This window comes from Procambarus clarkii, chromosome 44, assembly GCF_040958095.1.
Source record: "Procambarus clarkii isolate CNS0578487 chromosome 44, FALCON_Pclarkii_2.0, whole genome shotgun sequence".
Lineage (NCBI taxonomy): Eukaryota > Metazoa > Arthropoda > Malacostraca > Decapoda > Cambaridae > Procambarus > Procambarus clarkii.
The window spans coordinates 27,656,650-27,674,533 of NC_091193.1; the positions used below are offsets into that span (position 1 = coordinate 27,656,650).

Consider the following 17,884-nt stretch of genomic DNA (forward strand, 5'->3'; position numbering starts at 1 on the left):
CAGTCCAGAAATATGCAGTCTGCCCAACCATCTCTGTCCTGTCTTATCCTCGTTATTTTATCATAGAATTCCAGAAGGTTTGTTAGGCACGATTTCCCTGTCCAGAACCCATGTTGATGTTTGTTCACAAACCTAATGTTCTCCAGGTGTGCAACCAGTCGTAGCCTAATTATTCTTTCCAGTATTTTACAGGGGATGCTTGTCAGTGATACAGGTCTGTAGTTAAGTGCCTCCTCCCTATCTCCTTTCTTGAAGATCGGCACGACATTTGCCTTCTTCCAGCAACTGGGCAATTCTCCTGACATAAGTGACTCATTAAAGATCATTGCCAGAGGCACGCTGAGGGCCTGTGCTGCTTCTTTTAGTATCCACGGTGATACTTTGTCTGGTCCAACTGCTTTAGTTGCATCTAGAGTTGTCAACTGTTTCATTACCTCCTCTGCTGTCACCTCTATATCTGATAGTCTTTCATCTAGGGTAACCCCTTCCAACAATGGGAGCTGCTCAGGCTCGGTAGTGAACACTCCATGGAAACTGGCATTCAGTGCCTCGCAGATTTCCTTGTCACTTTCAGTATATGCCCCCTCTGTCTTCCTTAGTCTTGTCACTTGGTCGTTCACCGACATTTTTCTTCTTATATGACTGTGTAGTAACTTAGGTTGTTTTTTCGCTTTGATTGCAATATCGTTCTCATAGTCCCTTTCCGATGTTCGTCTTATGTTAATGTAATCGTTCCTAGCTCTGTTGTATCTGCTTCTGTTGTCCTCTGTTCTTTGTCTTCTGTACTTCCTCCACTCCCGCCTGCTGGCCATTTTTGCTTCCTGACACTGTCTATTAAACCATGGGTTATTATATTCCTTCTTATTTTTTCCCTTTACCGTTGGTATAAATCTCTCTTCGGCCTCCTGGCATTTCTGTATGACTAGGTCCATCATATCTTGGACTGTTTTTCCTCTAATTTCTTCCTCCCACTGCACTTCACCCAGATAGTCCCTTATCCTCATATAGTCCCCTTTCCTGTAGTCAGCTCTCCTTTCCCAGATCTCTTGTCCCATGGTCATAATTTTGAATTCCATCATGTAGTCAAAGACTAGGACACAATGGTCACTGGCCCCTAGAGGTATTTCATGCTCTAAATTCTCGATATCTTCTACGTTCTGGGTGAAAATCAGGTCTAATAGGCTCGGTGCATCTCCTCCTCTTTCCCTTGTGTCTTCCTTCACATGTTGTGTCAGGAAATTCCTGTCTATAACATCTACTAATTTTGCTCCCCACGTTTCATCCCCTCCATGGGGATTCCTTGATTCCCAATTTATCTCTCCATGATTTAGGTCCCCCATGATCAGCAGCTTCGCTCTCATTCTGTGGGCTAGTGTTGCTGCCTTCTGCAGTTCATCAATACATGCTTTGTTGTTGTCATCATACTCCTGCCTGGGTCTTCTACTGTTTGGTGGGGGATTGTAGATTACCATGATCACAATCTTCCTCCCATCTACTGTCAGAGTTCCATGTATGAAGCTTGTGCACTCATTGGTAACTCGATTTCCCAGGTCTTCAAACTTCCATTTCCGCTTTATTAGGAGTGCTACTCCCCCTCCCTGTCTCTGTGTCCTCTCTTTTCGTATCACCTGGTACCCTTCAGGAAAGATAGCATCTGAGATCATGTCATTAATTTTAGTTTCCACAATTGCAACTATGTCAGGATCTGCTTCACTCACTCTTTCTTTTATCTCTTCTGCTTTATTAGATACCCCATCAGCATTGGTGTACCAAACCTTGAGATTCTTCATGGAAACTCTTGTACCAGAGTTCTCCCTTTCTCTGGGGGTCTGGGGGGATCTGGGGGATGTCTGGGGGGTGACTGGGGGCAGAGGGGATCTGGGGGATCTGGGGGGTGTCTGGGGGATGACTGGGGGCGGGGAGGGTCCGGGGGATGTGTGTGTGTGTGTGTGTGTGTGTGTGTGTGTGTGTGTGTGTGTGTGTGTGTGTAGAGAGATGTTGTGCTAGAGCTACCTCTAAAAGCCTTGATCAGATGCCGTTCATCTTAGTATGATAATTGTGTAAAAGTTCTAAACGTAGAATTTTGGTGAAATTAGCTTTAATATTATTGTGATTAACATTATTACATATATTGCAAGAGTGTTGATGAGTGGAGCGTGAGTGTTGTAGGTGTAGTAGAGTGAGGGCATTATGGTGGTGGTGTAGAGTGAAGGTGTCCCTGTCGCAGACGGCAGCCTGCAGTGCCTGGGGTCGTGGGTGGGACACGACGGCAACAACTACCTGGCCGTGTGGGACTCGAGCGTCAGGCCCGGGGACCACCACCACCCCGTCTACAAGTGTGGGGTGAGTACTCCACCCGCTGCTGCTTCTCCCACTCCAACCTAACCTCTGCTCCTCACTACCCTTAACCTCTGCTCCTCACTACCCTTAACCTGCACCTCTCCCTTTATCAACGTAATCCTCATGTGTTAAGCTCCATCAACTCCTCTCGCTCTATGCTCTTTACATACTTCCCTAAATTTAAAAAAATATACAAATGTAACCTAAATTTTTATAAATCCAACTGGAAAACATCGGGGGAAATAGAGACCTTTGACAAGCCGCCGGCTTCGTGTCCTCGTCGAGGCCACTAGTATTAGTGGCCTCGTTTGATTAGTGCAGTAACTTCTTCCCGCATGTATACTTGGCTATACTTGCCTGCCAGGCTGTGTATACTTGGCTATACCTGCCTGCCAGGCTGTGTATACCTGGCTATACCTGCCTGCCAGGCTGTGTATACCTGGCTATACCTGCCTGCCAGGCTGTGTATACCTGGCTATACCTGCCTGCCAGGCTGTGTATACCTGGCTATACTTGCCTGCCAGGCTGTGTATACCTGGCTATACCTGCCTGCCAGGCTGTGTATACCTGGCTATACTTGCCGGCCAGGATGTGTATACCTGGCTATACCTGCCTGCCAGGATGTGTATACCTGGCTATACCTGCCTGCCAGGATGTGTATACCTGGCTATACCTGCCTGCCAGGATGTGTATACCTGGCTATACCTGCCTGCCAGGCTGTGTATACCTGGCTATACTTGCCTGCCAGGCTGTGTATACCTGGCTATACTTGCCTGCCAGGCTGTGTATACCTGGCTATACTTGCCTGCCAGGCTGTGTACACCTGGCTATACTTGCCGGCCAGGATGTGTATACCTGGCTATACCTGCCTGCCAGGCTGTGTATACCTGGCTATACCTGCCTGCCAGGATGTGTATACCTGGCTATACCTGCCTGCCAGGCTGTGTATACCTGGCTATACTTGCCTGCCAGGATGTGTATACCTGGCTATACTTGCCGGCCAGGCTGTGTATACCTGGCTATACCTGCCTGCCAGGCTGTGTATACCTGGCAATACTTGCCTGCCAGGATGTGTATACCTGGCTATACTTGCCTGCCAGGCTGTGTATACCTGGCTATACTTGCCTGCCAGGCTGTGTACACTTGGCTATACTTGCCTGCCAGGCTGTGTATACCTGGCTATACCTGCCTGCCAGGCTGTGTATACCTGGCTATACTTGCCTGCCAGGATGTGTATACCTGGCTATACTTGCCTGCCAGGATGTGTATACCTGGCTATACCTGCCTGCCAGGCTGTGGATACCTGGCTATACTTGCCGGCCAGGATGTGTATACCTGGCTATACTTGCCTGCCAGGCTGTGTATACCTGGCTATACTTGCCGGCCAGGATGTGTATATCTGGCTATACTTGCCGGCCAGGCTGTATACACCTGGCTATACTTGCCTGCCAGGCTGTGTATACCTGGCTATACTTGCCGGCCAGGATGTGTATACCTGGCTATACTTGCCTGCCAGGATGTGTATACCTGGCTATACTTGCCTGCCAGGCTGTGTATACCTGGCTATACCTGCCTGCCAGGCTGTGTATACCTGGCTATACTTGCCTGCCAGGATGTGTATACCTGGCTATACTTGCCTGCCAGGCTGTGTATACCTGGCTATACCTGCCTGCCAGGCTGTGTATACCTGGCTATACTTGCCTGCCAGGCTGTGTACACCTGGCTATACCTGCCTGCCAGGCTGTGTACACCTGGCTATACCTGCCTGCCAGGCTGTGTATACCTGGCTATACTTGCCTGCCAGGATGTGTATACCTGGCTATACTTGCCTGCCAGGCTGTGTATACCTGGCTATACCTGCCTGCCAGGCTGTGTATACCTGGCTATACTTGCCTGCCAGGATGTGTATACCTGGCTATACTTGCCTGCCAGGCTGTGTATACCTGGCTATACCTGCCTGCCAGGCTGTGTATACCTGGCTATACCTGCCTGCCAGGATGTGTATACCTGGCTATACTTGCCTGCCAGGCTGTGTATACCTGGCTATACCTGCCTGCCAGGATGTATACACCTGGTACAGTGGTTTCATTACTTATTAATTACTTTTTGAGAAGGGGGAGAGGTGGGGGGATAGATAAATGGATAAATAAATGGATGAAGATGGAAGGATTGATGGATGGATGGGTGGATTGATGGGTGGATGGGTTTGGATTGATGGGTGGGTGGGTGGATTGATGGATGGATGGGTGGATTCATGGGTGGGTGGATGGGTGGATTGATGGGTGGATGGGTTTGGATTGATGGGTGGGTGGGTGGATTGATGGGTGGGTGGGTGAATTGATGGATGGGTGGGTGGGTGGATTGATGGATGGATGGGTGGGTGGATTGATGGGTGGGTGGGTGGATTGATGGGTGGGTGGGTGGATTGATGGGTGGGTGGGTGGGTGGATTGATGGGTGGGTGGATTGATGGGTGGGTGGGTGGATTGATGGGTGGGTGCTCGCCTAGTTGTGCTTGCGGGGGTTGAGATCTTGCTCTTTCGGCCCGCCTCTCAACTGTCAACCAATTGTTACTTGCTAAACTAATTTTTGTTTTCACACTCCCCCAGGAAGCAGCCCGTAACAGCTGTCTAACTCTCAGGTACCTATTTATTGCTAGGAAATAGGAGAATCACGGTGAAAGAAACTTTGCCCATTGTTTTTCCCTGGTGCCGGGGAATCGAACCCCGGGCCACAGAGTTACGTGCCAGCAGGATGTCCACTCAGCCACCGGCCCCCTGGATATGTGGTGATCATGTCTCCCCCGAGCTCTTCTGTCCTCGAGCGACGTGAGGTGCAGTTCACGCAGCATTTCCTCGTAACTCATGCCTCTTAGTTCTGGGACTAGTCTAGTGGCATACCTCTGAACTTTTTCCAGCTTAGTCTTGTGCTTGATAAGGTACGGACTCCATGCTGGGGCCGCATACTCCAGGATTGGTCTTACATATGTGGTATACAAGGTTCTGAAAGATTCCTAATTCAGGTTTCTGAAGGCAGTTCTGATGTTAGCCAGCCTCGCATACGCCGCCGATGTTATTCTTTTGATGTGGGCTTCAGAAGACAGGTTTGGTGTGATATCAACTCCTAGATCTTTCTTTGTCCGTTTCATGAAGGACTTCATCTCCCATTCGGTCTCCTGTGTCTGGCCTCCTGTTTCCACCGCCTAGTTTCATTACCTTACATTTACTTGGACTGAACTTTAGCACCCATGTATTGGATCATTCCTTCAATTTGTCTAGGTCATCTTGTGGCCTAATACTATCCTCCTCGGTCCTAATCCTCCTCATAACTTTTTGCATCAGCAAACAATTAGAGGAACGAGTCTATTCCCAGACTCGTAGGTTACAGGGAGTTAATTAGGTAGTGCTTACTTTTTATCTTAAACTTGTTGAGAGAGGTACAGTCTTTAACATGATTGGGAAGGTCATTCCACATTCTGGGTCCCTTGACTTGTAAAGCATTTCTACTTTAAGTCGCACTCTTGGAATATCAAAAAGGTATTTGTTTCTGGTGTGGTGCTCATGGGTTCTGTTACAACCTTCAATGAAGCTGTCATTGAAGGTTGTACTTGACATTACATTACATTACAGTAGACATTACAGTTCAGCGTTTTATATATATATATATATATATATATATATATATATATATATATATATATATATATATATATATATATATGTATATATATATATATATATATATATATATATATATATATATATATATGTATATATATATATATGTCGTACCTAGTAGCCAGAATACACTTCTCGGCCTACTATGCAAGGCCCGATTTGCCTAATAAGCCAAGTTTTCCTGAATTAATATATTTTCTCTATTTTTTTTCTTATGAAATGATAAAGCTACCCATTTCATTATGTATGGGGTCAAATTTTTTTTATTGGAGATAAAATTAACGTAGATATATGACCGAACCTAACCAACCCTACCTAACCTATCTCTATAGGTTAGGTTAGGTAGCCGAAAAAGTTAGGTAGGTTAGGTAGTAGAAAAACAATTAATTCATGAAAACTTGGCTTATTAGGCAAATTGGGCCTTGCATAGTAGGCCGAGAAGTGCATTCTGGCTACTAGGTACGACATATATATATATATATATATATGTCGTACCTAGTAGCCAGAACTCACTTCTCAGCCTACTATTCAAGGCCCGATTTGCCTAATAAGCCAAGTTTTCCTGAATTAATATATTTACTATAATTTTTTTCTTATGAAATGATAAAGCAACCCTTTTCTCTATGTATGAGGTCAATTTTTTTTTATTGGAGTTAAAATTAACGTAGATATATGACCGAACCTAACCAACCCTACCTAACCTAACCTAACCTATATTTATAGGTAAGGTTAGGTTAGGTAGCCAAAAAAAGCTAGGTTAGGTTAGGTTAGGTAGGTTAGGTAGACGAAAAAACATTAATTCATGAAAACTGGGCTTATTAGGCAAATCGGGCCTTGAATAGTAGGCTGAGAAGTGCGTTCTGGCTATTAGGTACGACATATATATATATATATATATATATATATATATATATATATATATATATATATATATATGTTTCATTGAATATGACCGCATATTCTGTATTAATTATTTTCTGGTTTAGGGCTTCTATCCCTCTATTTTCTTAGCATCAGGGCTTAATTGAAATAGGAGTTCTCCAAAACTCATTTTCGTACTTTTAAGGTGAAGAAAAGAAGTGATTTACTATAGAGTGTATTACACTTATTTGTATAATTTGCACGACGTTTCGAACCTCCATGGTTCATTCTCAAGTGAACAGATCTTACATTACTAGTTGATTTTATACCCGCATTAGGTCAGGTGATAATACAATGAAGGTGAAAACATGGGGGGATACATAAGGGATAAACATAGGGGCTGCAGAAGGCTTATTGGCCCATACGAGGCATCTCCTATCCAAACACAAAGATTAATCCAGTGTAATTGGCCTGTTATGTTGGACATTGTCTTCTGTGTTGGCATCGATATGTTCTTGTCTTGTCCTTACTCTCATGGTGGGTAGAGTAAATAGTTCCGTGATTTGGGTGTTCATGGTAGGTCGCTCTATTCTTATGTGAATTGCCTCAAGAATTTGTAATCTTCTTGAATCTTGGGTTTTGTCTATTATGCAAGTATTCTTGTTCAACATTTCTCTTGTTAGAGTAATGTCATGGGCTTGTCTCATGTGATTCCTAGGGGCACCAGATTGAAGATGGCATGTCAAACGCCTCGTCAGCTTGGTCGACGTCATACCTATGTACTTACATTGAAGGTTACATCCTTCGTGGGGGCAAGTGTACATGTATACAACGCTTGACTGCTGTAGAGGGTTCTCCGTCGGCTTCGGGCTGTTTTTGATAAGGAGTTCGGAAGTCTTCTTGGTTTTGTAGAATATTATCAGGTTTATGTTTTGGTTAGGAGTAGTGCTTTTTACTCCTTTACGGATTATTTCTTTCATTATTCTTTCCTCTTTTATATGTTCACTGTGCATGGTTGATTTGTAATATAATTTTATTGGGGGTGTTGTGGTTTCAGTTCTAGGTTCTGAATTATACCAACGGTCCAAGTGTCTTCTTATAGCAGCGTTTATTTCCGCGTTGCTATATCCGTTGTTCACCAATACCTGAGTTACTCTTTCAAACTCTCTACTCACGTTGCTCCATTCAGAGCAGTGGGTAAGCGCTCGACGAATATAAGCATTGAGAACACTGGCTTTGTATCTTTGGGGGCACTCACTTCTACCGTTCAGGCATAATCCTATGTTGGTGGGCTTGGTATATATATATATATATATATATATATATATATATATATATATATATATATATATATATATATATATATATATATATATATATATATAATATATATATGTCGTACCTAGTAGCCAGAACGCACTTTTTGGCCTACTATTCATGGCCCGATTTGCCTAATAAGCCAAGTTTTCCTGAATATAATATATTTTATATTAATTAATTTTTTTCTTATGAAATGATAAATCTACCCTTTTCATTATGAATGAGGTCAATTTTTCTTTATTGGAGTTAAAATTAACGTAGATATATGACCGAACCTAACCAACCCTACCTAACCTAACCTAACCTATCTTTATAGGTTAGGTTAGGTTAGGTAGCCGAAAAAGTTAGGTTAGGTTAGGTAGGTTAGGTAGTCGAAAAACAATTAATTCATGAAAACTTGGCTTATTAGGCAAATCGGGCATTGCATAGTAGGTTGAGAAGTGCGTTCTGGCTACTAGGTACGACATATATATGTATATATATATATATATATGTATATATATATATATATATATATATATATATATATATATATATATATATATAATATTATTAGTATATTTTGGTAGCAGTCTTTCCTGTAGACATATATTATTAAATATGACCGAAAAAGTAAGATTAATAATTCTAACACGAATTTTCTCGATCTTTCGTACGTTTCTTTTCACTGTTGGTGGTAATTCAAAAATCAATTCTCCAAAATTCATTTTTATTTCTAGTCTGACGCGACACTTGAGCGCGTTTCTTAAAACTTATTACATTTTCAAAGACTTTAGTTTACACATACACAACTGAATAGAACTTACACATCTTCGATTTGTTTATATCTACATTTGAGTGAGGTGGATGGGGTGAGGTGGTATTAATAGCGTATTAAATTCCTAAACACGACAGAACATGAAACAATGGGTATTGAATGGAAGTGATTGTAGAAAGCCTATTGGTCCATATTTCTTGATGCTTCTATACTGGAGCGGAGTCTTGAGGGGGTAGAATATAGTTGTGCATTAATTGGCTGTTGATTGCTGGTGTTGACTTCTTGATGTGTAGTGCCTCGCAGACGTCAAGCCGCCTGCTATCGCTGTATCTATCGATGATTTCTGTGTTGTTTACTAGGATTTCTCTGGCGATGGTTTGGTTGTGGGAAGAGATTATATGTTCCTTAATGGAGCCCTGTTGCTTATGTATCGTTAAACGCCTAGAAAGAGATGTTGTCTTGCCTATATACTGGGTTTTTTGGAGCTTACAGTCCCCAAGAGGGCATTTGAAGGCATAGACGACGTTGGTCTCTTTTAAAGCGTTCTGCTTTGTGTCTGGAGAGTTTCTCATGAGTAGGCTGGCCGTTTTTCTGGTTTTATAGTAAATCGTCAGTTGTATCCTCTGATTTTTGTCTGTAGGGATAACGTTTCTATTAACAATATCTTTCAGGACCCTTTCCTCCGTTTTATGAGCTGTGGAAAAGAAGTTCCTGTAAAATAGTCTAATTGGGGGTATAGGTGTTGTGTTAGTTGTCTCTTCAGAGGTTGCATGGCGTTTCACTTTCCTTCTTATGATGTCTTCGACGAAACCATTGGAGAAGCCGTTGTTGACTAGGACCTGCCTTACCCTACAGAGTTCTTCGTCGACTTGCTTTCATTCTGAGCTGTGGCTGAGAGCACGGTCGACATAAGCGTTAACAACACTCCTCTTGTACCTGTCTGGGCAGTCGCTGTTGGCATTTAGGCACATTCCTATGTTCGTTTCCTTAGTGTAGACTGCAGTGTGGAAACCTCCACTCTTTTCCATGACTGTTACATCTAGAAAGGGCAGCTTCCCATCCTTTTCCATCTCGTAAGTGAAACGCAGCACGGAACTCTGCTCAAATGCCTCCTTCAGCTCCTGCAGATGTCTGACATCTGGTACTTGTGTAAAAATGTCGTCAACATACCTGCAGTATATGGCCGGTTTCAAGTTCATGTCGACTAAGACTTTTTGCTCGATGGTACCCATGTAGAAGTTTGCAAACAGGACACCTAGGGGAGAACCCATGGCGACCCCATCTACTTGCTTATACATGTGCCCATCCGGGCTCAAGAAGGGTGCCTCTTTAGTACAAGCTTGGAGTAGTTTCCTTAGAATATTTTCTGGTATGTCAAGAGGAGTACAGGCCGGATCACGATACACTCTGTCGGCTATCATCCCGATTGTCTCGTCCACAGGTACGTTGGTAAACAGTGATTCTACGTCCAACGAGGCTCTTATCCCTGTGGCCCGTGTGCCCCGCAGTAAGTCAACAAATTCCTTTGGAGACTTCAGGCTGAAGGCGCAAGGGACATAAGGAGTCAGCAGGCCGTTGAGTCGCTTCGTCAGTCTGTACGTGGGTGTGGGTATCTGGCTGATGATTGGCCGAAGTGGGTTTCCAGGCTTGTGTGTCTTGACATTTCCATACGCATATCCAGGTTTATATTCCCCAATAATCTTTGGCAGGTGGAGTCCGGATTTCTTGGCGTTCACAGTTTCGATCAGTTTGTTGACCTTTGCTTTCAATTCGGCTGTAGTGTCCTTCGTTACCCTTTGGAATTTAGTTTGGTCAGAGAGTATGAGGTTCATTTTCGCCAGATATTCGTCTTTTTTAAGAATGACATATATTGGCGACTTGTCACCTCTCCTGACAACTATCTCCTTGTTCTCACGAAGGCTTTTAGCTGCCGCTATGAGCTCGGGGGACACTATGGTGCTTCTGTAGTTGAGGCAACTACAGAACCACCATCTAACTACTACTACACCATCTGTACTGTAGCTGTGTGTCCCACACCATCTGTACTGTAGCTATGTGTCCCACACCACCTGTACTGTAGCTGTGTGTCCCACACCATCTGTACTGTAGCTGTGTGTCCCACACCATCTGTACTGTAGCTGTGTGTCCCACACCATCTATACTGTCCTGTAGCTGTGTGTCCCACACCATCTGTACTGTAGCTGTGTCCCCCACACCATCTATACTGTCCTGTAGCTGTGTGTCCCACACCATCTGTACTGTAGCTGTGTGTCCCACACCATCTGTACTGTAGCTGTGTCCCCCACACCATTTGTACTGTAGCTATGTGTCCCACACCACCTGTACTGTACTGTAGCTGTGTGTCCCACACCACCTGTCCTGTAGCTGTGTGTCCCACACCACCTGTACTGTCCTATAGCTGTGTGTCCCACACCACCTGTCCTGTAGCTGTGTGTCCCACACCACCTGTCCTGTAGCTGTGTGTCCCACACCACCTGTCCTGTAGCTGTGTGTCCCACACCACCTGTCCTGTAGCTGTGTGTCCCACACCACCTGTCCTGTAGCTGTGTGTCCCACACCACCTGTCCTGTAGCTGTGTGTCCCACACCACCTGTCCTGTAGCTGTGTGTCCCACACCACCTGTCCTGTAGCTGTGTGTCCCACACCACCTGTCCTGTAGCTGTGTGTCCCACACCACCTGTCCTGTAGCTGTGTGTCCCACACCACCTGTCCTGTAGCTGTGTGTCCCACACCACCTGTCCTGTAGCTGTGTGTCCCACACCACCTGTCCTGTAGCTGTGTGTCCCACACCACCTGTCCTGTAGCTGTGTGTCCCACACCACCTGTACTGGTATTTGTCACGGCGAGTGGTTTAGTGCTCGCCATCACCATCCACACCTGCATGTTGCCTCTCAGATATATTCTTCCTGTGTGTCACGTGTGACTGTCCCTGTGTGTGTGTGTGTGTGTCACGTGTGACTGTCCCTGTGTGTGTGTGTGTGTCACGTGTGACTGTCCCTGTGTGTGTGTGTCACGTGTGACTGTCCCTGTGTGTGTGTGTGTGTGTCACGTGTGACTGTCCCTGTGTGTCACGTGTGACTGTCCCTGTGTGTGTGTGTGTGTGTGTGTGTGTCACGTGTGACTGTCCCTGTGTGTCACGTGTGACTGTCCCTGTGTGTCACGTGTGACTGTCCCTGTGTGTCACGTGTGACTGTCCCTGTGTGTCACGTGTGACTGTCCCTGTGTGTCACGTGTGACTGTCCCTGTGTGTCACGTGTGACTGTCCCTGTGTGTGTGTGTGTGTGTGTGTCACGTGTGACTGTCCGTGTGTGTCACGTGTGACTGTCCCTGTGTGTGTGTGTGTCACGTGTGACTGTCCCTGTGTGTCACGTGTGACTGTCCCTGTGTGTCACGTGTGACTGTCCCTGTGTGTCACGTGTGACTGTCCCTGTGTGTCACGTGTGACTGTCCCTGTGTGTCACGTGTGACTGTCCCTGTGTGTCACGTGTGACTGTCCCTGTGTGTCACGTGTGACTGTCCCTGTGTGTCACGTGTGACTGTCCCTGTGTGTCACGTGTGACTGTCCCTGTGTGTCACGTGTGACTGTCCCTGTGTGTCACGTGTGACTGTCCCTGTGTGTCACGTGTGACTGTCCGTGTCACTAACCTGAGGTAAGCTTATTGAACCAAAAGTGGTCATAGTCTAGCCTGTAATGTAAACTTGATTCAGTGTGTCTCAGATATTGTTTCATTGCCAGGTGTGTAGCCAGGTGTATAGCCAGGTGTGTAGCCAGGTGTATAGCCAGGTGTGTAGCCAGGTGTTTAACAGTTACTGTGTGTGCAGATGTTCCGTGAGGAGGCGGGCACCGGAGTGGTGTTCCTGGCCTTCAGTGAGGACTCCACCTGCACCAGCGCCCTCTCTTCCCCTACTGCTGGGTAAGTCTCCTCCTCCCCTACTGCTGGGTAAGTGTTATAATAAATGGTGGGCTTGCTATGGGGAATCTAGTGCTATTCAGGGGTAAGGTCAGTCAGAATAAAGATGTATCTATTTGGGGAGATCAGTAAGGCCCGGCCCCCATGGAAACTAGAAGTAGTGCTGACTACTTGACTACACAACAAGGTCAGTCTAGGGAATGATCAAGATCTCCTACACAGGAAGAAGGGATACTCTTATAATTCATGTACTTATTTATTAACCCCTTAACTGCCCCCATATATATTCACACCAATAACAATAATAATAATAACTTTACCACACTACCTTACGTTAAAAGCCTTGGTCCACATAAACAGGACATAAGGTTTTACACTGAGCACAAGCTAGGGTAAAGCTCTACTATTGAATAACTTGATGTTAGTCAGCTTAGGGTAGGGGGACCACGTGGTTCCAATGGGACCCCCTTTAGAATAACTAGTAATATAAACTCTAAAAACACCTACTACACACAAAATAGACTACTCTACACATAGAACATGAGTATGCCAGAGATTGAATAATGTACTCAGTATATACTTATCTTGAACAAGACACAGAAATAAGGAAACGAAGAGGAAGGAGAGGGAGTTCCTTTCACCACAGCCAGCAACCAGAGAAGGCCGCTTCTGCCCAGATCATGCAGCCTCCCGCATCGTGTGGTGCCGGGAAGAGCCTAATTGATCGTGCAGCTAAGCACATTAAAAATCTTCCCCTATGCAACGTATTGTTACTTTACAAATGATTAAAGTATTAGTAAACATAGTTGGTGCCTATGTTATTATTTAATAATCAACCCCCAGCTCAGTCTTTAAATGCTCTTTGAGAAACAAGAATAGTCTTACGTCTGGCAGGGAAGATACAAACAGACACATCGAGTTGCGTTCAACTATACTATAGGAAAGTTTAATAACTCAATTTTGACCTCTGGTTTCCACTGAAGAACCCAGGGTCGTAACACTGTCTCCTCCTCCCCTACTGCTGGGTAAGCCCCCTCCTCCCCTACTGCTGGGTAAGTCTCCTCCTCCCCTACTGCTGGGTAAGTCTCCTCCTCCCCTACTGCTGGGTAAGTCTCCCTCCTCCCCTACTGCTGGGTAAGTCTCCTCCTCCCCTACTGCTGGTTAAGTCTCCTCCTCCCCTACTGCTGGTTAAGTCTCCTCCTCCCCTACTGCTGGTTAAGTCTCCTCCTCCCCTACTGCTGGTTAAGTCTCCTCCTCCCCTACTGCTGGGTAAGTCTCCCTCCTCCCCTACTGCTGGGTAAGTCTCCCTCCTCCCCTACTGCTGGGTAAGTCTCCCTCCTCCCCTACTGCTGGGTAAATCTCCTCCTCCCCTACTGCTGGGTAAGTCTCCTCCTCCCCTACTGCTGGTTAAGTCTCCTCCTCCCCTACTGCTGGTTAAGTCTCCTCCTCCCCTACTGCTGGGTAAGTCTCCCTCCTCCCCTACTGCTGGGTAAGTCTCCCTCCTCCCCTACTGCTGGGTAAATCTCCCTCCTCCCCTACTCCTGGGTAAGTCTCCTCCTCCCCTACTGCTGGGTAAGTCTCCTCCTCCCCTACTGCTGGGTAAGTCTCCTCCTCCCCTACTGCTGGGTAAGTCTCCTCCTCCCCTACTGCTGGGTAAGTCTCCCTCCTCCCCTACTGCTGGGTAAGTCTCCTCCTCCCCTACTTGATGGATGCATGGTAAGTCCCCTACTGCTGGGTAAGTCTCCCCTCCCCTACTGCTGGGTAAGTCTCCTCCTCCCCTACTGCTGGGTAAGTCTCCTCCTCCCCTACTGCTGGGTAAGTCTCCTCCTCCCCTACTGCTGGGTAAGTCTCCCTCCTCCCCTACTGCTGGGTAAGTCTCCCTCCTCCCCTACTGCTGGGTAAGTCTCCCTCCTCCCCTACTGCTGGGTAAGCCTCCTCCTCCCCTACTGCTGGGTAAGTCTCCTCCTCCCCTACTGCTGGGTAAGTCTCCCTCCTCCCCTACTTCTGGGTAAGTCTCCCTCCTCCCCTACTGCTGGGTAAGCCCCCTCCTCCCCTTCTGCTGGGTAAGTCTCCTCCTCCCCTACTGCTGGGTAAGCCCCCTCCTCCCCTACTGCTGGGTAAGTCTCCTCCTCCCCTACTGCTGGGTAAGTCTCCTCCTTCCCCACTGCTGGGTAAGCCCCCTCCTCCCCTACTGCTGGGTAAGTCTCCTCCTCCCCTACTGCTGGGTAAGTCTCCTCCTTCCCCACTGCTGGGTAAGTCTCCCTCCTCCCCTACTGCTGGGTAAGTCTCCCTCCTCCCCTACTGCTGGGTAAGCCCCCTCCTCCCCTTCTGCTGGGTAAGTCTCCTCCTCCCCTACTGCTGGGTAAGCCCCCTCCTCCCCTACTGCTGGGTAAGTCTCCTCCTCCCCTACTGCTGGGTAAGTCCCCCTCCTCCCCTACTGCTGGGTAAGTCCCCCTCCTCCCCTACTGCTGGGTAAGTCCCCCTCCTCCCCTACTGCTGGGTAAGTCTCCCTCCTCCCCTACTGCTGGGTAAGCCTCCCTCCTCCCCTACTGCTGGGTAAGCCTCCCTCCTCCCCTACTGCTGTGTAAGTCCCCTCCTCCCCTACTGCTGGGTAAGTCTCCCTCCTCCCCTACTGCTGGGTAAGCCTCCTCACCCCTACTGCTGGGTAAGTCCCCTCCTTGTTTCGACAAGAAGCAAAGTACAATGCCTTAAGCCAAATTGATGCTTTAGTCAGAGAGCGCTCCCTTTCCCAGATTATTTACACTGATGGATCCTTGCATCAGTCCCATGGTGCAGCTGGAAGTGCAGTTGTTGTGACAGGGAGAGATGGTTCCTTCTCCCATGAGTGTGGAGTACGTTCTAATAACTGGGCCTCCACTCTTCAAACAGAATTGGTTGCCACAATCCTTGCACTCGAGAGGTGCATAGGTTGATAGGTTGGATTATATGAATCCAAAGTTGACACGTTAATTGTAAGTGACTCCTTGTCATCCTTGACTGCCCTCAGCTCCCCAAGGCATAACTGTGACGTGCTTGTGTCTGAAGCTAGACACAGATATGGTGACATAAACAATGATGGAGTCAGAGATTGTGTCCTGTGGATTCCTTCCCATATTGGTCTCCGAATGCATGATAGAACTGATGAGTTGGTGAACACTTCAGCTCGTTAAGAGGGAATTTATTACCATCTTGGACTGCCTTTGAGCTGCCTGAGGGCAGCAATATCCCAGGAACATCATCAAAATCTGGTAGACTTGAGGCAAAGTGACATTCACACCAGTTGCTCCATCTATCGTCGTTCTATTATGCAGGAAGACCCGCACGTCAATGGGTCATCCAATAATGTTAGCAGACTTCTAGATGTTACCACTGCTAGGCTTAGGCTCGGCTACAAGTACCTCTGGGAGTTTGTAACATCTGCTGATGTAGATCTGACTAAATGTAAACTCTGTCAGCAGAACTATTCGCATACTTTGCGTCATTATATAATGGAATGTGAACAAAATCGCGGAATTCAGAGATAACACCATCAATAGTGTCCAAGAAATGTGTAAGTACTTCATTCATAATGATGTGCTGCCGGGACTCTTAGCCAAGTATTCAATATTGGCTTACTGTAGGTAATGCATGCACATGACTGTAAAGCTGCCGCCCAGTTGGGTGGGTGTGGAGCACATGGCTGTAAAGCTGCCGCCCAGTTGGGTGGGTGTGGAGCACATGACTGTAAAGCTGCCGCCCAGTTGGGTGGGTGTGGAGCACATGACTGTAAAGCTCCTGCCCAGTTGGGTGGGTGTGGAGCATATGACTGTAAAGCTGCCGCCCAGTTGGGTGGGTGTGGAGCACATGACTAAAGCTGCCGCCCAGTTGGGTGGGTGTGGAGCACATGACTGTAAAGCTGCCGCCCAGTTGGGTGGGTGTGGAGCACATGACTGTAAAGCTGCCGCCCAGTTGGGTGGGTGTGGAGCACATGACTGTAAAGCTGCCGCCCAGTTGGGGTGGGTGTGGAGCACATGACTGTAAAGCTGCCGCCCAGTTGGGTGGGTGTGGAGCACATGACTGTAAAGCTGCCGCCCAGTTGGGTGGGTGTGGAGCACATGACTGTAAAGCTGCCGCCCAGTTGGGGTGGGTGTGGAGCAACATGACTGTAAAGCTGCCGCCCAGTTGGGGTGGGTGTGGAGCACATGACTGTAAAGCTGCCGCCCAGTTGGGTGGGTGTGGAGCACATGACTGTAAAGCTCCTGCCCAGTTGGGTGGGTGTGGAGCACATGACTGTAAAGCTGCCGCCCAGTTGGGTGGGGGTGGAGCACATGACTGTAAAGCTGCCGCCCAGTTGGGGTGGGTGTGGAGCAACATGACTGTAAAGCTGCCGCCCAGTTGGGGTGGGTGTGGAGCACATGACTGTAAAGCTGCCGCCCAGTTGGGTGGGTGTGCAGCAAGACTAGTAACTGTGTGACTCACCATAGATGTAAAGTGCCTTGTATAGTGACTGTTGTGAGCCTCTTGTTGAATCACTTGTGATACAAGATTATCGATGTGTGTGTTTGTGTAAATGATTGTATATGTCCGTGTGTATGTAACATTAACAATTGTATAGTTAGCTTCAATAGATTGTCAGTTGTTAGTTAAACAAACTCTGGGGTTCATTTACTGAAGCCATTATGTCCCTCTGTAACCCTCTCCACCACCGTCCACGGGATGGGTATGGGGGGCATAATAAAGAAATTGAATTACTCTGAGCAGCAGCAGCAGGTCCCTCCCTCCCTCGTCTGGCATCCCGTGCTGGAGATTCCATCCTCGTAACTCTGCCATATTTTGAGGTTCGTAGAAAGTGTTCTACATTGATGCTAGTTCTGGTAGTGGTGGGGGGGGCAAGGGGTTAAAGAGGGCAGCATGCTAGGGTTAAACCAATCGCGGGTGATCCATGTGTGGGTGAAGATAGGGAGAGAAGAGGACGAGAACTGGAGAGAGAAAAGATGTTTGCAGTGTTGGACAGAGAGG

General features: G+C 46.9%; 1 protein-coding gene across 2 annotated transcripts in view; it reads left to right on the plus strand.

Annotated features, from left to right (window-relative positions):
• Positions 1–17,884, plus strand: part of LOC123745431 (uncharacterized) — a 299,139-nt gene that overhangs the window by 119,207 nt on the left and 162,048 nt on the right. For both annotated transcript variants that reach the window (XM_069300864.1, XM_045725999.2), the window contains exons 5-6: positions 2,228–2,343; positions 12,798–12,889. In XM_069300864.1, coding sequence (XP_069156965.1) covers positions 2,228–2,343; positions 12,798–12,889 — 208 coding nt within the window. The remainder of the gene's footprint in view (positions 1–2,227; positions 2,344–12,797; positions 12,890–17,884) is intronic.